The 26842-nt window shown below is 48.1% G+C and overlaps 1 protein-coding gene across 2 annotated transcripts in view; it reads right to left on the bottom strand.

The window, feature by feature from the left end:
• CEP112 (centrosomal protein 112) overlaps window positions 1-26842 on the bottom strand; it is a 2145639-nt gene that overhangs the window by 1767886 nt on the left and 350911 nt on the right. For both annotated transcript variants that reach the window (XM_086930940.1, XM_086930941.1), the window contains exon 7: window positions 1721-1768. In XM_086930940.1, the coding sequence (XP_086787066.1) occupies window positions 1721-1768 (48 nt within the window). The remainder of the gene's footprint in view (window positions 1-1720; window positions 1769-26842) is intronic.

Raw genomic sequence — 26842 nt, 5'->3', positions numbered from 1 at the left:
ACACAAAACGACCACAGTTACTTATAAACAAAATATCAACAGCCTTTTAACGGGCACCCACACCGACAATTATAGTTCTAAGACCGACATGTGGAAATATTAGGAGTTTCCTCACTGCCACCGTTTTCATGGTGGTGAGGCCGCCATGAAAACTAAGGCGGGAAGGAAACAAAGGGGGCCCTCCAGGGCCCCCTGTTCCCTCAGGGCCACGGAGTTCCTGCAGGCGGCATATGTTGTGCCCATTTGTGTGCAGTCACCCCCCTTTCCCGCAAGGCATGGACTTTACAGTCCATGCCATGCAGGAAAAGGCTTCAACGTTCGCATTGCTGTGTCTTTTCACTAGAGTAACAATTAACAGGAGTCAGGCCCGTTAACCCAGGTGAGACCGGGCGAAGTATGACACAAAAACAATGGCTCAACTGGAGATTATTAAATCTTGTGATTTATTTCCCTAGTGTCTTTTCAATAGGCACCGGCCTGGGAATGCCAAAGGGCTGCAGGCGAGACCACGAGATTGCTCGTAATCTGGCAGCGGCCTTCGGTCTAATATGGCAATCCTGGAGAGGGCGCTGGCGTGGCGGCCCACTCCAGGACTGCCAAACTCGTAATCAGGCCTAAGGGCACTTATTCGTGGATTTACACCTGCAAATACTGATGTGGATAATGCCAGTGAGTGCTTTTAGTTTAACCCCAAGTCTCTATATACGATTTCCATAAGTATATTTATATACACATACAGAGAGACTCAACTACTTTGGCTAACTCAGGTAACAAATTTAAACTCTTATTATATGATCACACAGACTACCAACCCAGCAGCTCGACATCAGAATAAACTTAAATACTCCACAATGGAAAATCGTGATACATCCCACACACTCACGCATGGCACAGCTGATATGGGTGTGAGTCGGATGGCTAACACGTCTAACTGTGATTTTGCACATCTAAACCACTCTACCTCACACTCCCAAAAGATGAGCCAGTAGATTGTTATGACCCCTTGCTCCTTCAGAACGCAATCACAGTGAACTTCAACATTTCTTTAATCATATTTGGCATGGCTTGTCGATGGACAACCTCAATGAAGGCCTTCAGAGAGCAAACACACAAGCTGCATTAAAAAACGTGATAAAGGGCCAGGTAAATGGTGGGTGGTCAGTACACTTTATAAAAACGGTGTTTACGTGAAATCCTAAAACTGTTATGTAGGCTTCAAGACTGCTTGTGTGATGTTTGCTGGTACTGTCAATTTCTACTTGTACTTAGGTGAAGCCACTCACACAGTACTATATTGGCTCCACTGTGCTTAACAACCAGGGCCATTCCTTTGGACTGTGTACATAGCTGTACACCACTCACAGTATTGTCACTTACTATACAGTATTGTACCTTTCTGCCTCTGGTTCATTTGATCTATATGCTGTACTACAACCCAGTGTGATTTACACATGTGATCATGCTAATGTATCTATCGCATTGATGTACATGCTTGTTTTATATACAGCTAACCTACTATTCGTTTGTGAAATCTGTTATCTGTAAAACTATCCGAAACGACTTAGGGTTGAGTCAGGACTATAAACACCTTCAACACCTTCAATAAAGAAATGGTATCAAAAGGATAAGGGTGGAGAGTTCCACCTTTCATTCATCCTCCTAATCATTAAAGGCAGTCTGTGGTACTCAATAAAAAAAAGATGAGGGATTTCACACCTACAGGAGACAGAGGAAGGGGCTTTTCACGCAAATATCTTGGGTTCTCGATCTGAAAAACAAAATAAGAACAATAAATGTAAAAAGGTTACTACTGGACAAGGAGCTCTACATAAATATGCAATATAGCGTAATCAATAAATCTACATAAACATTTTTTAAAACATGTAAGAAAGAGAAGGGGGTGACATAGGATCCTTTTCATCATAATGTGTAACTGCTAGAAGAGCCTTTCAGGTGAGCTGATCCAGTGTTTATCACTACCAGATTAAAATCATAGCCTTGATACATTATTGTCTACTCATTGTTCATGTACTACAGAAGGATGTAAGCTTGTTGCAACATTACATTTCAGTAAATCTGTGAGAAAATCATAGCTCAGTAAACCATACTTTTAAAGAGTTGTTTCAATGCAAAAAAAATAAAGGTTAAGGCGACATTATAGGCAGGGGGTTGAAATAGGTTACGAATTAACATTAAAAAAATGATAAAACAATGAAATTCACCAGCTATAGTTTAGTGAACTGACTATAATTTGTACCTCCATCATGCACTGCTTTTGACCTTACTTATTACATCAATTATGACATGTTAAATTATTAAATGCAGCCACTGATAACAAAGAAGCCAAGCTCTTAATATCACACCTAACTATAAGGACATGTAAGCTTTTTTTGTCAGTAAATTTCTGTTTAAAAAAAAATCATTTTGTATTTTAGGCATACGTCCAACCCCCCTCGGACAGCCTCGCACCAGGCCTCAGGCCATGTGCAGTGGGAATTGTCCGCAGAGCCTGGCCTGCAGCCAGGTCCTGTACCCAACCATCCACATCGCAGCCAACTCCCGCGGTGCACAGGTTTGGGACATGCACAGTGGTGGTTGGGACTCCTGCCAGGCCCTGCACTCAACTCCCCAGGATCAACCAACCCCCACTGTGCACAACCTTCAGCTAACCTACCACCTTGCACCTAACCCCCCTCCTGTAGAGTAGTCCCTTTGGACCCACTTCATTATGGACCTGTGAATGCTCACCATGCCCCCTTATGGTCCATTTTCAAATCTGTTTTAGGACTCTGGGACCGGGTCCCCGATATGTGTAATGCCAGCTGCAACATTTTGTCCGATGTTGCAGCCAGATTATCAGATTGTTTTTGTACTGTGGGACCAGTTCTGCAGTACTTAAATGGCCAACAGGAGAAAAAGCTCCCTCGGCCAGTCAGAAGCAGATATATTTTTTTAAAACAACGGCAGTGCTGCATAGTAGTACCCATCTTTGAAAATTTGTACAGACTCCTACACAACCTTTCAATATTGGTGCTGTGCAGATTAATTAAATTTTTAAATAAAAGATAACAGAAATAGAGAAGAACTCGGAGATCTGTGGTTTACATTAGTCGCATTTAAAAAAAAAAAAGGCGGTACGAGAACCTTGCTTTAGGCAGATTTATTACACTGTGAGACACTACAAATTGTTCCACGCATCTTGGTAACATTCAGATGAAGATGATCAGTGTTAGATCTGGCTTTTACAGCTGGCTTTTCACTAGACTTTTTGCTTTTTGGCCTCCTGTTTCGGACCCTGTTTTTGTTGGTTTTATGACTCTGGGTACTTTACCCCTGCTGATCAGTGCTAAAGTGCATATGCTTTCTCTGTATATTGTTGTTTTGGGTAGCCCACCTGGCTTGGCTGGGTTCAGGAGCCTCATCTGGGGCCCGTAAGGTCCCCGGGGAGGGCGGCGGCACCACCCCAGGCTCCGTACTCAGGCCTGCTGCATGGCAGGGTGCCCCGGACGGGGTCCCGTGGGCCCGGAGAGGCTTCCCTTTCACCTCTCGGCCCGGGAGCACCGGCTGGGTCCAAGGACCCCGCCAGGCCCCAGGTCGGGTGCTCCAGCCCTGGGCCCCGTCCCCCGGCCTGCCGCTATGCCAAAGGCACGAGATCAGTTCCGTCGTGCCCGGGAAGCCGTCCCCTGCTTGGCTGGGATCAGTAGCTCCAGCCAGGGCCCTGAAGGTCCTAGGGAGGGCGACCTCCCCACCCCAGGCTCCGTCCTCGGAGGGGGGCTCCCAGGCACGACGGAACTTTGTCTCGGACCTTTGGCATAGCGGTAAGCTGGGGACAGAGTCTAGAGCTGGAAAACCCGACATGGGGTCGGCAGGGCCCCTGGACCCAGCCGGGGCTCCTGGGTCTAAAGGCGCAGGGAAAACCTCTGTGTTCCGGGCTACCTGCCACACAGCAGGCTCGAGGACAGAGCCCGGGCGGGAGGCTACCCTCTCCATGGCCCTCAGAGGGGGACCTTTCAGAGCTCTTGTACCCAGCCAAGCAGGGACAGGTTCCCCGGGCCCGGCGGAACCCTGTCTCGGGCCCCTGGTGGAGCGGTAGGCCAGGAGACTGAGCCTGGGGTCACCTGGACCCCTTTGTGGCTCCCGGGTAGAGGCGAGGACTTCTAGGGCCCCCATCCTGGGCACCATGCCAATCGTTGTTCCGGGGGACAGAGCCCCGGGTTGGGGGGGGGTCCAGGCCCTCAGGCTGCCGACCGCTGGGCCGAGAGGAGTTTTGGAGTACCCTGTCCCTAGTAATCCGGAGGAAGGGTACCCCCTTTCTGGTAACCTGTGCGGACAGCAAGACTGAGGGGACCCATGGAGCGGACGTGCCCGACCTCCTGGACCCCTGGCTGGGATCGGGGAGACAAAGGAGCCCTCATCAAGACTTCTAGGGCAGCCTGGCCATCTGGTCGCCTCATTGGAAAACATTGCGCGTGGCCTCCTTGAGGCCCAAGTTCCGGGTGCCCTGCTACGCGGCAGGCCCGAGGATGGAGCCCGGGGTGGGGAGGGCACCCTTCACCCCAGGGCCCCCAAGGGCCCCTGCCGGAGCTCCCAACCGAGCTGGGGAATGCCCGAAGGGCCCCAGGCCCATGGAGGAGCAGAGGACGGAGCCCAGTGTAGGGAGCGCCCTGCCTGAGCTCTCGGGCTCGGACGTCCAAGGGTAGACCGCCCGCGTCCCAGGCACTTTGCCACGTGGCGAGCCAGAGGACGGAGCCCCAGACATGGGGGGTGGGGTGCCCGGTTCCAGCCCATCTGGTCCCCGGCTGAGAACCGCCAGCCCACAAGGGGCCTGGCATACCCTGTCCCTACTTATCCGGAGGAAAGATACCCCTATTTGTGGTAATCAGTGCGCACCGAGTGATGGAGGGGACCCAGGACCCGGAGGCGCCCAATCTCCTGGAGCCCTGGCAGGGATCCGGGAGGCAGATGAGCCCTCATCAGGACTTCCAGGCCGGCCCGGCCATTTGGTTGCCCCATTGGAAAGCATTGCGCACGGTCAGATGGCCATGGGGAGATAGGCACGACCAGAAGGCCGGGCCAGAAGGACGCCAATCGACTCGGCCTGAGCCTTCACTGGGGGGCTCCCGCCTGCCCATGCAGGGCTCAGGGGCTCAGAGACCCCAGGATCCCCAGTGGACCTCCGGGGGCTCTGTTTCCCGGGGGCCCATCAGAGCCCATAGCTGGGTCTCGGGCACGTGGCCACAAGGGGGGGCCCCCGACGAAACTCTGACCCGGTGCTCGCAAGCACGTGACACGCAGGCGAAGCAGGGGAGGCATGCCCTGGCCCGATGGACCGCCGTTACAGGCAACTGGATCCTCGGCTGACCACAGGACATGGGCACCCGCACCCCAGGCCCGCCGGAGCCCAGGCACCGGAACCGGTCCCCACTTCTGAACCCAGCCAGGCCGGGTGGATCTGGGAGCCTGCACGGCATGAGAGACCCCCTTCCCGGGCATCCGTACCCTCGGCTGGCCGCAGGACGTGGGCTCCTGTTCCACTGATTTTTTTTATGACTACGTGGAACTCCCCAGACTGGCACTACGCCAACTCCGCCCAGGGTTAATTTCATCCACATGGGGCCAGTTCACGGTGGATCTTTTTGTATCGCAACTGTACCACCAGATAGACATAAACTTCAACTTGAGGCAAGACCCCCAATGCTGCAGCAACAGAAACCTTCCTACAGGTCTGGACGGCGGAGACAGAATATGCTTTTCCTCCGTTCTCCATGATAATCTGACTCTCAGTGCAAAATCGGAGACAGTACGCAAACCTGGTGGTGGTGACCCCAATGTGGAGATCTCAAGTTTGATATCTAGTTCTGCTGGAACTTTCTTGGGATTCCCCAATCCGCCTAACTCTGTTTCCAGGACTCCTCAGGGAATCACTACCATCTGGTTGTAATGGGTTCACAATGGAGAGTTCAACGACTTTTGAACGAGGCTACGGATTTACTCTCAAGAGCATGGGCTGACAGTACCATCAAATGCTACACATCGCCCTGGTCCAGATGGATGGATTGGTGTCAGAGACACCTGGATCCTGTGTGGACAGGAGTTGGCCACATCCTGAACTTTCTAGCTTCCCTTGTTTCAAATGACATGGCATACAGGTTAGTCAATACCTTCTTTTCAGCAATCTAAGCAGGGCATGCTCCAATTGAGGGCTGCTTTGGGACATTCGACTATCACTATCCCCTGGACCGAGATATTCTGTACTGTGGGACGTCAACAAGGCGCTAAATCTTTTTCTCTTCTGGCCTATGAAAAATTATCTGTCATGGAAGGAGCTGTGGGTCAAATTGGCTAACCTGCTATGCCTGGTGTTCTGCAGACGTGTTTCAGACGTCAGAGCCCAGAACATACCAGGTAGAATTTTTAGTTCGGACTGAGTTATTTTTCATATCTCCAGATTGACAAAGACTAACTCCAGATTGACAATGGCCTTTGCGGAGTCTACCAAGTTGTGAGTAGTTGGCAGTATAAAAGGATACGAGGCCATGACAGAGGACTTCCGTCCCCCGGAAGAATGACAACTCCTCTTAGCCATTCATAAACCTCACGGGGTGGGGGTGGGAGCAGGGCGGGGTGTCTCATCTGTGACAATTGCTGGATAAGTGAGATGGATCATGCAGGAGGCTGGCATCAACACAAAGATATTTGGTGCACATTCGATCAAGGGAGCAATGGCATCCAAAGCGTTTGCCCACGTAATACGCTTGGAGGATATCCTCAATTCAGCTGACTGGTCCTCTGACTCAACTTTCAAATTTATTTACTTCCACCCACTCCCTAGCATAGGGCTTTGGTACAAGATAAGCATTAAACTAGCATAATCTTGCCCTCAAGTCCTGACACACAATGTAACATTCCCACTGCTTTTGTTACGCAATGTTTCAATTTGATTAAGGACACAGAGGAGAGGATTAGCCCACCCGAAAGCCGCTAACCAACTGTTCCAACCTGTATGAGGATTAGGGACAGATGTACGACTGTGCAAGCCAGGATTAAAGTAAGTGCTTAATTTTTAATCTATACGTTATGGACTCCTGTGCTAAGATATTGTAGACAATATAGACCATGCGTTCGGTTTGTTGACCATGTTCTGCTGGGAAGTGTTCATTTCGACTCCTTAGTAGTCATTGACTAAATGGTACCCATTGGTTCACAGGGGTTGAATTTGCAAAACAGGATTAACCTGGAAAGATTCTGGTTAATGTTGCACATAGAAAGAGATGGCAGGAGAGTTAACACGAGTATCTGAAGGGAGCCCCTACACATGGATTGGATGGACTGGCATTTCAGTTTTTCCCTGTGGTTGATGGGAAATTAGGTTTTTGTTATAAATGTTCTAAAAATAGCTTCTGTACATTAAAGTGAAGAAATATTAGCATAATCCTCAACACCGTGTCCTTAATGGAATTGAAACTTTCCGTTATGAAAGCAAAGAAATTTGACATTTAAAATTATGATTATGAGCACATACAAAATGCTGGTTGGAACAGTGAGTAAGGCTGTCTGATTTAAAAAATGTGTGTTCGGGGGTATCTAGGAATGTCTATCAGAATAAGAAACACAACAGTGAGTATCTTCTCACAAGGAAGGAAAAACACTCGAGCATAAGACACTTAAAGACTCTTTAACAACATTTCACTCTCATATTTAAAACTATTCAAACAATCTCACTGCATGTCTGACTTCTGGATACCTTCAGATGCGAAATAATGTATGAACTTAAATCCCACTAGCCTTTCAAAATGAACATCATTCTTGCTTGATCGCTGAAAAAATATAAAAAGCAGAAACTAAAAATGTCTGATTCAAATTCAGTTTTCTTTTTTAACGATTTAAGAAAAAAACTATCTGTAAATATTTTTTAGTTTGGCCTTGCGGAAAGTCTTCACAACATTATGGAGCCTACCCTGCCCTTGGCCAAACTTATGTTGGCTGATCCTCAGAAAACTGCATGAAGCTGCCTAACAGATTGCCTCTTTCCGCCACACTACTGCCTAAAAGGTAATAGCTGCTGACTGGCCATATCGATTTTTAGGTCTCGCCTATGTAGCGCGCATACGCTAATAGGCAAAAAGACCTTTAGTTATCGGTACGGCTTTTCAGCCAAAACCGTGCACGAGTTCCATTGCCTTCAATGGCAACGGGTGCACGTTTGGCGACTCACTTGTGGGAGCGAATGCAGCCATATGGTAGCAATTTTCGCTCTTGCAAGTGAATCGCGCAGGCCCCCAACCTCCCCCCTACTGCCGCGCGAGGCGCGCGCGCTTGTTTTTAATACTACTGTGGTTTATTTAAGAGAGGCCTTAAATAGCTTATTTAATACCACATTTAAAGATAAGTCAAAGGTTGACAAAAGACTGAAGAGACAAAACAAAAATAAATCACCTTTCTGCTTCTGGCAATTCGCTTTACTTTTAGTGCATTGTAACAATATCAGACAATGCATCTGCCTTTGAAGTGATAGCAGCTGCAGCCATTTCAGTCTTTTTGGATAAGACGAAATAAAAGCAAGTAAACAAGTTGCAGGTGAGGCCTGTACTCAAGTCCAAGGGATCAGAATCAATTAAAAGCCTCGACATGAGGCGCTGAACAACGAGACTGGCAGCACATTCAGTGACTCAGCAGCATTTCAACTCTCAGACATGGCACGTCCACAAGAGGCTCCAAAGTGTCGGATTTGGAAAGGAGGTGGGTGGGGGGCAGGGGGGGGGGGGGGGGGGGGATAACAGCAGTTTACACTATGGTGATTTTCGCTGCCTGAGAAAGTGTAAGGTGCAGGATCCTAGTGTACCCAATTCATAGCCACAGTCAACAAGGGATGACAAGTTTGGGGATCAATGCTGTTTTGCTTCTTACGATTGGCTGGGCATTTAATTTAAGGCTATTTTAACTAAATATGCTGATTACTTCAGAGGCAGTACAAAAAAGAATTAAGTATACTTAAGGTAAGGATACCTTTTAGAGGGCTGACAAAATCAGTACAAAGAATCTATACGAGTTGACTGGATGGACGTCTATACATTGTAATGGAAAAGCTGTGGCAACATACCATGCTAACCTGGGTTCCTCGGAAAGAGAAGTGAGAAAATCAAACAGACAGTAAGTAGTCCAGTAATAGCTTGATATAATGGCCCGAGTTAAAGAAAGAAAATGGAAATTTACGTTTGCCAACCACAAGGGTAACTTAACATGTGTCGAGTTGAAACTGAGAAGGCAGACATAAATAAACACAGACTTCAATACGTGACTAGGATGCGCTTTATTACCATTTAAAATCACTATTGTGACGAGAGTTATTTCCAGTCTACTAATCAACCAACACCTATGTTTATTTATTAATTTTAAAACCAAAGAAAAGGGCAGAACTTTCTCTGTGTTGTTGTCACGCTTTGCAAGCCCTTGCCCGCCACTATTCGATGCTGCTTTGAATGTTCATGGTAGGCTTCCTGTGTTAGCAGCAACATGGCATGTTCATGGCTTTCCTGTGCTTTTTAAGCATCCAAATATAAACAAGCATTTGCAATGCAATAGGCCTCGCATTTACGCGAGTTTGAGCTATTGACATTGCAAATAACAATGCCTTTCATTTATGATTTCTTTTTAAAACATAAATAAAAGGGATTGTCATTTACAATGCCAATAGCTTAAAGTCGCGCAAATGCAAGACCTGTTGCATTGCAAATGCTTGTTTTTAATAACCAAGTACACCAAGTATTTGGTCTTGTAGGCTTTCATATGTGAAGCGAAACGTGGAACTGTACATTCCAATCCAGTAGTGCCATTCGCGAAAAAACATACCTGCAAGTCAGTGACGATGGTTCATTCAAACGCATTCATAACTTTTCCCATGTTAAATTTGTATTATATAGAAGTTTCGTAATGCAAACACTGTGGAATTTGACGGGTTCCTTGATGTGCGGTGCGGAAAAAAACGGACCCACGCTAATGTGAAACTTTGACAATATTACACATGGGAGCACACCTGAAATAATAGGTCGTATTAGTAAATCAACCAAAAACATAACTATGCGTTCACTTCTCAAACGTAGTTTGTATTTCGAATAAAAGATATAGCCAGAGTCCAGTGTTTGGTCCTTAGGTATAAAACTGTTTGAAAACAACCTGCAACAAGTACACAGACAAGAAAATCATCTCAACAGAAGGTTAATGCTACATGGTCAAGTGTAAATTAAAGTGGGTTATGGCTCCACCATCTCAATGCTTCTCATCGCTAGACCACACAAACGCTATAACTAACACCCCCGCATACTTGTGAGACAAATCCTTTCTATTCATCCCGGTGCATTCCATAGGGTCATAGTTGACATTGTGTATACTTCTGCCTATTTTTATTCTACACATCCCTAATCATCAAGAATATAACGCTGCTGTTAGGTAAGCATGGCAAATAATCGGTATACCTGATTCTACAGCTAAGACCATAGGTAATATAAGGTCAGGTTATAATGTCAGGATATGCATCCTATATGTTCTAGAATTACGTGTCTATGCTATATATTCAATGCATCATACTGTTCACTCAATTTTTGCAGAATATCCACGGATTCTTATGCACAGCCTACACCCCCTCCCTATGATGTATCCATCCTTTCCGACTGTGAATAGATTTTGTTTACCACTGTCTACCTCATTCTGTAAAAGTTTAATAAAATACTTTGAACTAAAAAAAAGTGGGTTATGGCAATTGTCTATAATCTTTAATTAATTAGTCCATGTTGACCATGCTTCATTCCTGGTAGAAGGTGAATCCAGACACGGTGAAGAAAGATCAGAAATAACCAGCAGACACATTTCTCATTCCCTTTCTAACTTTTTCAAGCCTTATCAAAAACTAAATGAAGTACTAGGCAATGTGGATAATCTTGCGAATGTTTAATAATGTGTTGACGTACTCCGATGAAATAATACTCATTGATTGGTAAAACTGAATCTTAATTAGAAAGGCCACATGCAGTATTAAGTGTGGTATTAAAAGAATTAAAATATGCAGTTACAGGTTGTAAAACCCGGTTTCCATAGAGACTCAAGTCCTCTAACAGCAACACTAGAAATAACTCTATTGCAACAATCTTCAGGTGTATTGAAGTCCTTAGTGCTTGGCCCAAATGTAGACCACAATACGGTTTCGAGACCAGTATTATGGTAAGAAGACTATAACACACTACGTTTGGTGCCCAATTGTATGGTCATTTCTTGCCTTATAATTATTGCTTGTTAGACCTGGTCCTCCCCTGTAGGGTTAGCCCCAAACCTTTTGTCTTTACCCTCCACCTTTCTGCTGAATTCGTTTTTGGTGTGCACTCTACCACTGCTAATCTGTGCGAACGTCTTTGGGCTCTCTCCTTTAAACATGGAAGAATTGTCTTTCACCCAAATAGTATATTTAATTTACTTGTAAGTCGCTAGTAAATTGGTACTACATGTGCCTAGGGCCTCGAAATTGAATGCTACTAGTGGGCCTGCAGCACTGATTGTGTCACCCACTTAAGAAACCCTTTAAAACATGTCTCAGGCCTGCCAATGCAGCATGTGGGTGCAGTTTTAAGCTGCCATGTCAACCTGGCAAAATAAACCCTTGCCCGGCCTAAACGTTCAAATGTATTACATATAAGTCCCACCTCTCACAGCTACTCAATGAGTGTCCCGGCGCGTGCCCAGTGGGATGAGAAGAGGAATAGGGAGACTGCCTAATTAAAAAGGAATGTCTTCAGCCTCTTCCTGAAGATCTTTTGGATCCTGAAGGCAATGTAAGTCCAGTGGAAGTTGATTCCAGGCCACTACCACCATACACAAAAGGGTGCTGCCACCTACACTTTTTCGGCTGAACCTTGAAGTACAGGCCATAAGTAATGTGGAAGAGCAGAGCTGCATGGAAGGAGCATAGAACCTAAATCCCTTTCTCCAGTACACTGGGCCAAGCCCTTGGAGGGCTGCGTGTGCTATTACCAGGGACTTAAATTTCACCCTCTCTTTCACCGGCCACGAGTGCAAGTTAAGAAGGTGTTGCCTGACACTGACCCTCTTAGGGAGGTCGAGAAGAGTCCTAGCTGCTGCATTTTGAGCTACCTGAAGCTTGTTCATTAAAACAGCCGGGCAGACCAACGTACAATGCATTGGCGTAGTCAATGCGCGAAGTAATCAGGGCTCGGGTAACAGTTCCCTTGCGGAAAGCGGGAGTAGTGGAAGAAATATTTCCAATGCTTTCAAGATACCTAAGCACATTCCAGTCAGCTTGTTAATATGAGGGCCAAACCTCAGCTTTTCATCAAACCAAATACCTAAGTTCTATGTGGGTTTACCTCGTGGTGTAGGCAGAGGGGACTCATCCAGCCAAAAAGAGTGCCAGAACGGAGGAAGAAAGTTACCAAAGAAAAGAATCTCGGTTTTATCCTCATTGCATTTCAGCTGAGCCGAAGTAAGCCAGTGAAAAACTGCTGTCAGCCATGTTTTGACATGGGAGGTGGAAGACTCATTTTTATTCCAAGTGAAGAGGAGCCGAGTGTCATCGGCATACGCAATGACTTTAGCATCCAAAACCTCGGCCATCTGAATGAGGGGAGAGACATAGATGTTAAACAGAAGGCTCAATACAGAACCTTGCGGAACCACGGTCATCAGATTCTGGGGTGTGGCAGTAAATGGAGGAATCCAGATTTGCTAAGTTCTTACCTCAAGGAAAGATTTCAGCCACTTCCATGCAGACCCTATTATGCCAATTTCTTGAAGACTGGACAGGATCAGGGCATGCAGCACAGTATCAAAAGCTGCCAACAGGTCCAAGAGGACCAGGGCTGCACTGCCACCCGCATCTAAAGTTTCATGGATGGCATCGGAAATTTCCACCAATGTAGATTCCGTGCTGTAAGAAGCTCTGAAATCTGATTGGGCGGGTGGAGAAAATCATGTTGTTCCACAAAATCAGACAGCTGCTTTTTGACCAGTTTTTCACAAACCTTACCCACAGCTGGGAGATGGGTAATAGGGTGATAGTTGGAGGGAAGATTGGGGTCCAATGTAGTTTTTTTTTTAAAGGGGACAATCATCGCCGGTTTCCAGGTTGAAGGGAATGTGGCTGACATTAAAGATAGGTTAATCAGTGTGTTCAACCCTGGATTAATCAACTCAGAAATGCCGGCCAGCAGTTTAGCTTGACACGGATCAGAAGGCGAGCCATATTGGGTGTTAAGAACGGCAAGTAAGTCCCACACCAGTATAGGTTCAAAGACTGTGAGTTTGGCAGAGGTGGGGAAAGATGACAGCAAAGAGGGGACCGTAGCCACAAACTGGCAATCCCAGTTGGCGAAGTTGGTTTGAAGAGCTCCAACCTTTTTAATAAAGAAACTGGAAAGTTCCTCACACCAAGCAAGCAAAGGGGTGTAGATGTTGGTCTCTGCTTTCAAGTTCTACATGTCATGATAATAAAAAAATCTTACATTCGTTTTTCACTATTTCAAGGCCTAGCTGTACCATAGGATAATATTGGAGCTACGTAATAAGCTGTAGCCTCCAAATAGGAACAGGGAAACATATCTTGTTTGATGTCTTTGGAATTGCAATGAAAGATCTTCCATTATTGTGAAGACAAATTTTTTTACAATTCTGAAAATGCCACTTCAAGAAAGTTTGCATTTTCTACCCATGCCATTTACTGATTGCACCCTGCCTCTGGGTCACATGACTGGGTGTAGTTGGCAGTTGGTCTTTCCTAGGCAGCCATACACAATAGACAGCTTAGGTGTGCCTGGGTGGGCCACCACTGGCAGGATGTGAGGGCTGAGCTGGGCACAGCCCTGCTTACACCTGAAAAGAATGTCTTGCCTTCACACAAAGGAGTGCATATGTTTATGAGTTTTGTAGAGCGCATTGCTGCACAAGGACTTCCCAGCAGTACAGAACAGGAGAGAGCAGGTACCGGAGGCTCAATCTGGGAATAGCCATGTATTCAGTTTTTTTCTATAGGTAATCTCAACTGTAAGGAATCTTAATTCTAAAGGCATGAAATTCCATGGTTTTGGCACCAAAGGCGTGAAAGAACTTCCTACCCATCTGGACCGAATAATCCTTGTTGTTTTGGCCAGGCAATCTTAAGAGGATCTTAGGGCCCTTTCCGGAGTGTAATGTGATCAGGGCCCTGAGTAAAGTTGGCCCTTTGCCATTCAAGGCCCTGTGTGCTATGCACAGGACCTTGAACTTGACACTGGCCTGTACCGGCAGCCAGTGGAGTGTTTTCAGTGCCTCTTTCGCTGCATTATATCTAGGTATACTTCTGAGTAACTTGGCTGCTAAATTTCTTAACATCTGCAGTCTTTTCAACACATATTTGGGTGCCCCCAGGAAGAGAGAGTTCCCAAAGTCAAGGCGCAAGATCAGCTGGTGGCCAGCTTTTTAGTTTTGTCAATGTGCGACTTATGTTGACATGGTTTTTGTAAAACCTTATTTGTGTGGGAGCTGCCGGGCCCTCACCATTATAACATGCACACCCTGCATCAGTAGTTACTGGCACTGAACATAACTACTTTGTGTGCCTTTATGCTCCTTGTGAAAGAGAAGAATGCTGTCACTCACAATGAAGCCATCCGATAGAGAGAGACAGAATTTTATTAAACACAAAAGGTCACGATCAACGCCAGACCAAATTAGGGGCCCAATTGTTAAAGAAAGTCTCAAAAGTGCACCCTTGGTATATGTCCTTGCATTAAGTACAGCTATACGGCATTCGTGAATTCCCAAGAATTTACAGAAGTAAGAAAAGAAATAGTGCTCCTAGAAAATATCTGTGAACTGCATTTTAGCATGAGCAAATATGCACGTGTAGATTTGCTCACTCGAAAATCTGAGTACTTGTAAATTCACTTTCCCTCCAACCACTTTGTTCCCAACTCTGGAAGTAGGTTTACGTTTGCCATTCTCAGGAGAAAATTTCCAACAATTATCAGTGTGAGAAAAGTTGTTGAAAACCCTTAAAACATTTAAGTTAGTGGGTTTGCAAAGATTCAAAAGGTCATTCTAATTATGGAACTTTTGCTTACCACTACCTTCAGCCCCAGTATGTAGATCTGAGGAACCATGGTAACAAAATGGGATTACAAGTATTCAAACACTACTATGGTATGAGCCCTGGCATAATCAGAGAGGCTATATCAGAGCTCTTATATAATGAGATTGCTGACATAATTTGTCACTGAACTACATGGCACCAAAGGGGCAAGTGGATTTTGTTACAGAACAAGTAGATTTATGAAGCAACCTGCCCCATGGACAAGTAGATATTTTATTAAATTCCAGACCCCTGCAAGAGGAGCAAGCTACACCACTGCTGAATATGCTTCAACTGTCTCTCAAACCCATTGCAGCAAGTCTTGCTACCATGTTGCTTCACTTTCAAAGACCACTGACATACTCACATACAAGTACAACAGAATATGCGACTGGCAAAGAAGGGGTTTATATTATCATGAGCCATGTTTTTAGTTGTTTCCTGAACAGGAGGTGATGTGGTGTGGATCTAAGTTGGAGGGGAAGTGTGTTCCATAGAGTGGCTACGTTGTACGAAAACATATGTCCCCCCCGTTCTTGCCCTCCTAATCTTTGGTACCTTGGCTAGGAACAGATTGGCAGATCTCAGATTACGGCGAGGGCGGTGAAAGGAGACCAGGGTTGAGAGAATTTGTGGGCCTGTGTCCCAGAGGGTCTTGTGAGCAATGCAGAGTGATTTTAACCTAACAAGTTCGGATATGGGGAGAAAGTGCAGTGCTCTCAGTGCTTGCTTGGCTGACTGTTTCCTAGGGATATTGTATAGTGGTCTAGCAGTTCTGTACCACTTGAAGTTTTCCTATTACGGCGTTAGGGGTGCATTGCAGTAGCCTAACTGGGGGAGTATCAGGGCTTGTACCATGGTTCTGACTGCGGTATCTGGGAGAAGTGGTAGGATTTTCCTAAGTTGTCTCAAAATGTCAAAACATGCGGCTGCCACTTGTACTGCTTGATGGTCTAATTTTAGTTTTTTTTTAGAAAAAGAGATGACGAAGAGTAGTAATAGGTAGTAGTAAGATGGAGGCAGTGAACACTGACTAATCAGGTGAGGTTAAGACTTGATATAATCAATAAATTTCGAAAGAGTGATTCATGTGTATACATAGAGAACTGCAATAGTAATCTAAATATGTTTCTTCTATAGTTATCACATACCAATTCCGATCTTTATGAAGGAGAGGTGCCTTACTCCCTGCAACTACTCTATATCCTTTTGGTTTTTTATCATTTTAGGTAAGAGGAGCTATTAATAAAGGTATATCATAATAAGGTGCAAATAGTATGCTTTAAGTTTGTCTCCGATCAGATATCAAGTTAAACCTTCAAAAACTTTAGTGAGTCACTGGTGCAACAACAATCCTTGAGATACTGGTTTCTTACTCTTTTCAACCCCTGAGAAAAATAGATGGATTTCCACCAGCTACCACCTACTTCATACTACCTGTATAACTTAGCTAAACAACAAAAACTAGACAGAATCTTATAGAGGTCTCTTTTTCGATACACAGATGAATTGAAATAACTTGGTAGATAAAATACATAAGGAATAGTAAATTAGGTTCGGAACCAAAAGGAGTCCCATATTTAGTTTAGGGTGACCTTCTGAGAATATTTGTGTGACACACCAATCTCTATAAAGTTATAGCATATGTCTGTAAATTAAATGTTAAAGATATAATCTTGGTTTTTTCCACCTATGAAAGATGAAATATGTATGTTTCTTTCCAACTACTTCCATAAATGTACTATGTATCATTACATTAGCCTGGCTGAGAAATGTGATCATGTCCGATAATAATTTTATTGTTTTAAAAAAAAGCACTGCACTGTGATTTTAAAATTATTTCAAATATCATCATTGTATATATCTTTTGTCTAGAAAAATTGGCTGATCACCCGTTTCTGTCCTGACGAAGACAACTGAGTTTGTCGAAACGCGTTGACACACGACATACAGCCTTATTCTCTACAATCAGAGAATATTATGAAAGAAAAAGAACTTCCTTTTTATATTATATGAAGTCTTTCTGAGAACAAACAAATGAACTTCATGAGATAACTTGTCTATCGTGTAACCTTTTTATTTTCATGTATATGTTTATCCTATATATTTATATTAAAGTATATCCTTTTGATATCATTTCAGTCCATTGCTTATATCATTTTTATTATATAAATTGTGTTTTATGAATATTGTTGTTACAGTCAGCCAGCTTTTGTATTTCTAGCCTGCCTGGGTATTTACCCTCACAAAAAAAAAAAAATGGTCTAATTTTAGTGACATGTCCAGCCAGATTCCAAGGCTCTTTATTTTTTCCTTGGGTTCGGGAATTGGTCCGAAGCATGCTGGCCACCTTAAATCTGTGGGGTCACTGACTGTCTTACCGAGGATCATAAGTTCATGTTTGTCCCCGTTGAGTTTCAGGTACGACTGATCCATCCAGATCGCCACCTTCGTCAGACATTCTTCCAAGTCAATTGTGCTGCCATCAGGGTGGTTGTGGGCTACCACAAGTTGTGTGTCATCGGCATATGTTACTATACGGGCTCCAACTGGGGTAACTAGATTGGCAAGGGGTCTCACATACACGTTGAATAGGGTGGGACTCAGTGAGGACCCCTGAGGCACCCTACAGGTGAGTAAAAATTTCCTTCAGGTATAATCGACTTCAAATACTTGGAATGTTCTGTCTGTTAGGAAGGACTTGATCCAAGAAAAAGCGTTACCTGTCCCCCTTCCCACCATCCATATATGACAGTAGCCCATGCGCGCAGCGTTCACGCGCAGCGACAGCGCCCAATCCGCGCCGAAGGTGCGCCAAAGGTAAGCCCGTCTACGCCCGTCCGCGCCTGGACCGCGCCCAGCGCCAGATCCCCTGGCCCCCGTCCCTCCCACCCCGCCCGCATTACCTACGATGCCGCCACCCTCCTAGCCCTTAACCCCGGTCGCGCCCCCAACTGCGTCCAAGCCGCTCCCGGACACACCCATGGACCTTTCTCCTGCTACTCCTGCAAATTCAGCGGCACCGACAACATCTCCGCTACGACCACACCACAGACTCCCGACCCCAACCACCTACAATGCATCCTCCTCAACACCCGCTCGGTCCACAGACATGCCATTGACCTATGGAATCTACTAGACACCATCTCTCCAGACGTCGCCTTCCTTACTGAAACATGGATGAACGCCTCTTCCGCCCCAGACATCACCATTGCCATCCCTGAAGACTATAAGATCACACGCAAGGACCGTACCGGCCACACAGGAGGAGGAATCGCTATCGTCCATAAAAAATCAATCCGCATCTCAACCAGCTCTGACGCCAACCTCGCCAACTCCGAACACCTTCACTTCCAGATCCACATCGACCCCAAGACCACACTCAGAGGCACCCTCCTCTACAGACCACCAGGACCCCGCGCAAAATTCAGTGAAGACATCACGGACTTCATCACTCCACACGCGCTCCCCTCCAAAGACTACATCCTCCTGGGAGACCTCAACTTTCACCTTGAAAAGATCAACGACCGCAACACCACCACCCTCTTGGACAACCTCGCCAACCTCGGACTTAAACAACTGGTCACTTCCCCCACCCACATCGCAGGTCACACACTCGACCCCATCTTCACCTCCAGCAATCATGTCTCCTTCAGCCACACTACGGAGCTCCTCTGGACTGACCACAGCTGCGTTCACTTCACCTACAACAAGCCAAAACCCATCAACCACCTCCAACCAACTCTGCAAAGAAACTGGAACAAAATCACCATCGACCAGATCTCCTCATCGCTCCTTCTAAACACCCCAGCCCACTCCTCTAACCCAGACCAAGCCGCCGCTAACTTCACCCTATGGTTAATCAACACCGCCGACACCTTAGCACCACTGAAAAAACGTCAAAGCAAACCTGGCAACAAGAAGGCCTCATGGTTCAACGATGATCTCAAGAAGTCCAAGAAACTCTGCCGCTCCCTTGAAAAGGCCTGGAAAAAAGACCCAACCACTAGCACCAAGGACGCCTTCAAAAACGCCACCCGCACACACCACCAACTAATCCGAAAGGCCAAGAAAACAGCATTCAAGGATCGACTTGACAACAACGCCCACAACAGCAAGGAACTTTTCAACATCGTCAAGGAATTTTCCAATCCCTCGGCCAACTCCAACAACATCACCCCCTCTCAAGCCCTCTGCGACTCCCTAGCCTCATTCTTCCACAACAAAATTGCAGACATCCACAACAGCTTCGACAACCAACCCGGAGACCAACCCGCCCAACCATATGCTGAACATTCTCCCCCCGTGAACACCCTTAACGACTGGAACCCAATCTCCACTGAGGACATCATCCGCCTGATGAACTCCATTCACTCAGGATCCCCCACAGACCCATGTCCTCACCACATCTTCAACAAAGCAGACTCCGTCATAGCACCGCACCTCCGAGACGTCATCAACTGCTCCTTCAACTCCGCAACCTTCCCGGAGAGCTGGAAACACGCTGAACTCACCGCCCTTCTGAAAAACCCACAGCGGACCCCACCGAACTCAAAAATTACCGCCCCATCTCGCTCCTTCCATTCCCAGCCAAAGTCATCGAGAAAGCTGTCAACAACCAGCTCGCCGCTTTCCTCGAAGCCAACAAATCCCTCGACTCCTCACAATCTGGCTTCCGAGCTAAACACAGCACTGAGACCGCCCTCATCGCAGCAACAGACGACATTCGAACTCTACTGGACAATGGAGACACAGTCGCCCTCATCCTCCTCGACCTCTCTGCTGCCTTCGACACAGTCTGCCACAGCACCCTTTTACAACGCCTCAGTAACATCGGAATACAAGGAAAAGCACTTGAATGGATCACCTCGTTCCTCACCGGAAGAACCCAGAGAGTCCGCCTTCCACCATTCAAGTCAGAGGCCACTAAAGTCATCTGTGGCGTACCACAAGGATCCTCACTCAGCCCCACCCTCTTCAACGTATACATGAGCCCCCTCGCGACCATCGCCCGCCAACACAACCTCAACATCATCTCTTACGCGGATGACACTCAACTAATCCTTTCTCTCACCAATGACCCCAGCACCGCCAAAACTAACCTACACGAAGGAATGAAAGAAGTTGCCGAATGGATGAAACACAGCCGTCTGAAACTGAACTCAGATAAAACAGAAGTCCTCATATTAGGTACATCCCCCTCTGCATGGGACGACTCTTGGTGGCCGGAAGCCCTTGGAAAAGCACCCATCCCGACAGACCACGCACGGAACCTAGGCGTCATCCTGGATTCTTCACTCTCAATGAACAGACAAGTCAGCGCCGTATGCTCATCCTGCTTCAACATTCTTCGCATGCTCAAAAAAACATTTCGCTGGATCCCCACCGAAACCAGGAAAACAGTCACCCATGCTCTGGTAACGAGCCGACTGGACTACGGAAACACCCTCTACGCTGGCACTACCGCTAAACTCCAGAAGAAACTACAACGAATACAAAACGCCTCAGCCAGGATCATATTAGACATCCCGCGCAACGAACACATCTCTGGCCACCTGAAAGACCTCCACTGGCTACCCGTCAATAAGAGAATCACTTTCCGACTGCTAACCCACGCACACAAATCACTCTACGACATCGGACCAGAATGCCTCAACTCACGACTGTCCTTCTACACCCCCTCCCGCCAACTACGTTCTTCCAGCCAAGCCCTCGCCACTGTACCTTGCATCAGCAAGACCACCATGGGAGGCAGATCCTTCTCATACCTGGCTGCTAAAACATGGAACTCACTCCCTACTTACCTTCGCCTTACCCAGAACCACCTAGCATTCAGAAAGCAACTTAAAACGTGGATATTTGACAAATAATCCTCCTCCCCCTCCTAAGCGCCTTGAGACCCTCTGGGTATGTAGTGCGCTATATAAATTCTTTGACTTGACTTGACTAGTAAGGTGTCATAATGTACCGTATCAAATGTGGCACTCAGACCTAATAGGATGAGTGCCACTGAGCCCCCCAGGTCGAGGGTTTTCCTTGATTCCTCGGTTACTGTTATCAGGGCTGTCTCTGTACCGTGGTTGGGGCGAAACCCAGTTTGGGAGGTATCCAAAATGTTGTGCGCTTCAAGGTGGTTTGAGAGAGAGGTGTTTACATGTTTTTCCAGGATCTTACTGACCAGGGGGAGCAGGGATACTGGCCGGTAGTTGGTCCATATTTCTGAATTCAGGTTGGGCTTTTTCAGGAGTGCTTTAACCATAGCAAGTTTCCAGCTTGATGGTACTGTAGCGGTAGTTAGGGACAGGTTGAGGACTTCCAGAAGTGTAGGGAGTGTGGCTTCCATTACTTTATGCAGTATATGTGCTGGAGCTGGATCACGAGGGGATCCAGATTTAACTTTCGTGAAGAGTGTGGATAGTGTGGTCATGTTAAGTGCTGGGAGGTCGCTCAGGGTGTTTGCTTCGTTCGTGTCGCAATCCATTTTGTTGCTTATGTTTTCCGTTTGTTGCGGTTGGGGGAAGGCGTTATAGATGTTAAGAATTTTGGTGTTAAAGAAGTCTGCCAGGGGGGCGTGGCTAGCAGCCGAGAATGGCGGCAGCATCGATGTGAGGCTCCGTGAGTAAGGCGGCCTTCACCAACTATCCGCACCCATATCCGACACCAAATAGCCTCGGAGGAGAGGGCCCTGGGTCTGGGGCCGGGCATCGTCCGACCAGAACGAATTTAAACGGCGCAGCGGATCGGGAAGAAGCCAGCGTTGGCCCTGACTGGTGGGGGCCTGGAGGGGTCGAATAGCACTGAGGCACGGTTGCCATTGAAGCCGGGCGGAAGTGCCTGAACAGCGGCCAATAGGAGACGGGAAGTCCGCCCCATACAAGATCACCTGGAGAGCTACGGCGGTGGTGGGGGGCTATATTAGCGTAATTCCTGCCCACGTTGCCCCCGCTGCACACCGGCATCAGCTGACGCCGTCCAGAAGACGGTGTTGCGGAGAGGCGCCCGGAACAGCGCCAGGCACGACAACACAAGAACGCGCCGGAGGGTGCGCCTGATTGAAGCGGCCCCCGCACGTCGCTCGACACCCGCACTGTGAATCAGCCTGGTGGAGTTCACCGGAGCCACAGAGGAGGCGCACGGCGGGCCCCCGGTAGTGTGGTAATGGCCAAACGCACGCTGTGGCGTCACGCTGGGCAGCAGCAGCATCAGGAGGCCGGAACAGAGAGGGAGGAAGCCCAGAATAGCGTGAGGCACAGAGGCTCAGTACATTGTTATATAGCGCCCCCGGCAGGAGTGAATCTACCGCCTCCCCAGGTCTCAAGCTGAAGAGAGCACCAGAGGAGCTCAGCGGAGCTGCGGCACAGACAATCTGCGGGCGCCCTTGACGTTGAGGTGAGCCAGCACACATGCTTACACGGGGCGCATGCTGGCGGTTGCATCAGGAGGCCAGTCAATAGCCTCAGAGGTGACCCCCTTGCACACTGCTGGCGCCGACAGCGCACCCACCCAGGAGGTGGCCCTGGTGACGCCCTGAACAGTGAGAGCCAAGGAAGAAGGCGCACATAAGGTCAGGTTGATAGCGGGGCATTATACACACGTACCATAGGGCCTACACAACAATCGCCCATATTCCCGCAAACCAAAGAGGAAAAGCGGCGAAAGGGAGGCGCTGCCGGTGGGAACCATGGCTGGCAGAGGCCCAAAGCACAACTCGACGCAATCCAGATTGGACAAATTTGCTTATGATAAGCACAACCCTCCCCACAAGGAGCCCCGTACGTCCACGGGAAAGGCGCCAGAAGGCGAGGGGGTCAAAGAAGGCAACGCTCGACGATGTCATGAGAGCCCTGGCGCAGGTGCAAGCAACGTTGGGGTCCACTGCCACGGAGGTCACCTTATTGCGCGCAGACTTTCACAAGATGAGCGAAAGAGTGCAACAGGTTGAGGTGGTCGCAAAATCCCTGGTAGAGGACGTTTCGGAACTACTTAAGGAGAAACTGGACGACCAAGAAGGGCGCTCGAGAAGGAACAACGTCCGCATCTTAGGAGTTCCTGAATCTGAGGGCGCCCGCGCAATGGACCTTTACGTGGAGGAGCTGATCAAGTCGAAACTCCAGCCCAAGGGGCTCTCGCACTACTTCTCGGTTGAGAGGGCGCATAGAATCCCTGGTGGGAAACCAAAACCACGGGCCTCCCGAGACCGATTTTCGCAAGGCTCTTTAAGTTTTGCGACCGGGATGCCATTTTGAAGGCGGCGAGGGTATCAGGCTCGATTCAGATTCAAAACTCTACCATCGCCTTCTTTCCGGACTACACGGCGGAGGTCTCTCGACGGAGAAGGACCTTTTTTGAGGTTAAGAAGGAACTACGAGCGAAGGAGCTTCCCTACTCAATGTTATTCCCGGATCGGTTGAGAGTGGTGGCGGACAATAAAGTATGGTTCTTTGACACACCTGATGTGGCCCGAGAGTGGTTGGAGGGATGGAGGCAAGTAGGACGGCCCCGCCACATGAACAAATCCACCCGGAATCAAACAGAGGGCAGCCAAGCGGGTTCGCAGGCATCCGGCAGAGATGGCGTAGCTCGATCGCAGGCGCAAGAGGACCTTGGTGCAGAGGGTGGCGTGGAGTCCTGAGCGCCCGAGAGCGCCACAAGATGAGGACATAGCTGGTTGGTTGGTGGCTGGACACTGGCCTGGGGGACTCTGAAGAGGGCAGGAAGGCCGCCTGCTCCGGAGGACACTTCACCCAAGCAAGCAAGTACACTGTTAATGGGATGGGTAAAGCACTCTGCTAAGTTGGGGGGGGGGGGGCGGGCGGTTTTATGTCCGTTAAGGGGGGGGGGGCAGGGAGGGGGGGGGGGGCAGTACTGTTGTTTCTCAAGGTACACAGGTAGGGACAAGACGAAACAGGTGACGCACACTTTCAACAGGCTTCCGCGACGGGCACTACAATCGGGTGGTGGGACACACCGGGCACTAGATAGGCTTTTATGGCGAACATGCAAGACTGACATTCTACAACGCCTGAGGGTGCGACACGGAAGTCCACAGTCGCTCCCCTCCGACTTTTAACATGGAATGTACGAGAGCTGGGGGACAAAATCAAGCGCGGATTAGTACTGCACGCGGTGAAGAGGCAAGGTCCTGCTTTAGTACTCCTGCAGGAAAAACACCACACCGGAGGGGCGTCTAAGGCATTAGACAGGAGGGGGTATACAATGGCGGTACACTCGGAATTCACATCAGGCTCCCGGGGTACGGGCATTCTGGTTAAGATATCCTTTCCGTTCATAATATTGAGCAACAAAACTGACGACAAGGGCTGCTTCGCGGCGATTCAGGGGCAATGGGAGGGGAGGCTGGTGAATGTTGTCTCAGTGTACATACCTCCGGCGCTTCACACAGTTATGCTACCGGCATTGGGGGATTTTCTCCTGACGCTCCCGGAGGGGGATATATATTTATCGGTGGAGACTTCAACGCGACAACAGACGCTACAGCGGATAGATTCCCGGTCATGGCCCAACCCCCCGGACCTTCCCGCTTCCAGCGATTCTTAGAGGCCTTGGGTTTGGTGGACATATGGCGGCACATACACCCTCACGCGAATCAGTACACTTACCACTCCGCAGTACATAACAGTTTGACTCGGATAGATTATTATCTGGCGTTGGGAGATGGCCTGCAGCATGTGGACAACATCGAAATTCTACCCAGGGGGATTTCAGACCACTCCCCAGTCCTCTTAACCCTGTCCACTCAGGAGAAGTCCCGTAGAAGGATTTTTCCTATACATGCATCGTATATCAAGGTCCCCAAGGTTAAAAAGGCACTTAAGATGACGACTAAACACTATTTCACAGAAAACACGACGTTGGTGCAGTCACCCGTTGTCCTCTGGGAGGCATACAAAACAGTTCTAAGGGGGCAGGCGATAGCGTCCATTACAGGCTATAAGTGTGAGAGGACTCTAGATTTAACCAAGTTAGAACTGGCGCTACATGAGGCAGACGTCGCTCATACGGCAGACCCGACGCCGGCTACGCATCGCACTTTGCTCCTGCGACAACAGCAGCATAGGGAACATGTACAACATCAGACGGCTGCGCGGCTTACTGCAACAGCACATAGAATTTATGACATCGGAGACAAGGCCGGGAAAATGTTGGCCTGGTTGGACAAGAGAGGGGGAAGCACGAGGGGGATACAACAAGTGTACGATAAGGGGGGAGTTGCACGCACGAGCCCGGAGGAGGTGGTGGGGGCCCTTGCAAACCATTTTGAGGCTGTATACACCCCTGATAGGGTTGTGACGGCGGACATGGCGCGAGCGTCACTTAGCCACATTGTACTACAAACACTGCCGTCTGACCCTGCCATGGAGCTAGAGGTAGACATTACGACAGAGGAAATACGACGGGCCATTCATTAGGTGAGGGCAGGGAAAGCACCAGGACCTAACGGCATCCCAATAGAATGGTATCAATCTATGTCCGATCAACTCAGTGGGCCTTTATTGGCTATCTACACGGAGAGTTTGCATGCGGCTGAACTCCAACTGGATCAACGGACCGCCACAATTGTGGCTATCCCCAAACCAGGGAAACCGCCTGCGGAATGTACATCTTACCGCCCCATATCCCTGCTTAACGCAGAAGTCAAAATTTTGGCGAAACTTTTGGCTACCAGGCTGATCTCCCATCTCCCGCACCTGATACACCCAGACCAATTGGGCTTTATGCCCCACAGGAACACCACCCTCAACCTGAGACGGGTGCATGGGGTATTGGCTGGCGCTCCGTCGCATACCGAACCAGCAGTCATACTGGCACTTGATGCTAAGATGGCCTTTGACCTGGTAGAATTGCAATATATATTCGAGGTTCTGGCACACATGGGGTTTGGTCCTAAATTCATAGCTTGGGTTCGATTGCTGTACTCAAATCCCATAGCGCAAGTTGTGGCGAATGGCCACATTTCCCCCCCCCGTTCCCCTTGGCACGAGACACCCGGCAAGGATGCCCCCTGTCCCCGCTACTCTTCGAGATAGCACTGGAGCCCTTGGCGACACTGATACGCTCGACCCCTCTACTGAAGGGGATCACCTGGGCGGAGGGATGGGAGGATCGCCTCTCCCTTTATGCAGATGACATGCTCGTTTACCTGGCAGACCCGGACCGTAGTATACCGGAACTGCTGGCATGGGAAGGTCTCGGGATACACCATAAACTGGGCAAGTCCGAACTCTATGTGCTGCAGGGACCCCCCCCCCCCGTCTTGGAGGGCCACTCCTAGCAGGAACCTCCTTTAAATATCTTGGTATACATGTCACTAGAGACCCTACAGAATTTTTTGACAAGAATCTGAAACCGCCGTTAGAACGGTTGAAACACGACGTTAAATTTTGGGCGACATTACAACTGACGCTACTAGGCAGAGCGGCACTTTACAAAATGATGTCGTTACCCAAGTTTCTTTATGTCCTGGATAACACGCCCTATCCGGTACCACCCGGGTACTTCAGGCGGGTGTCGGCACTGGTTTCCTCTCCTGACCTATGACCTGTCCCTCCGGTGGACCGATTACCTGATCTGGGTCTGGCTCCGGAAAATGTATTACTCAGGTTTCCGCCGCCTACGCTTGAAAACTTTTCCACTGTAGCTAGAGGGATTGTTTTCGGGTCTCTTCTGGACCCGGTGCCTCCCAAAATTTGGAAGGAATTTGAAAACGAACTT

The sequence above is a fragment of the Lissotriton vulgaris genome, chromosome 7 (assembly GCF_964263255.1).
Source record: "Lissotriton vulgaris chromosome 7, aLisVul1.2, whole genome shotgun sequence".
In the NCBI taxonomy this organism is placed as follows: Eukaryota; Metazoa; Chordata; class Amphibia; order Caudata; family Salamandridae; genus Lissotriton; species Lissotriton vulgaris.
This window is presented reverse-complemented; position numbering and strand designations above follow the sequence as displayed.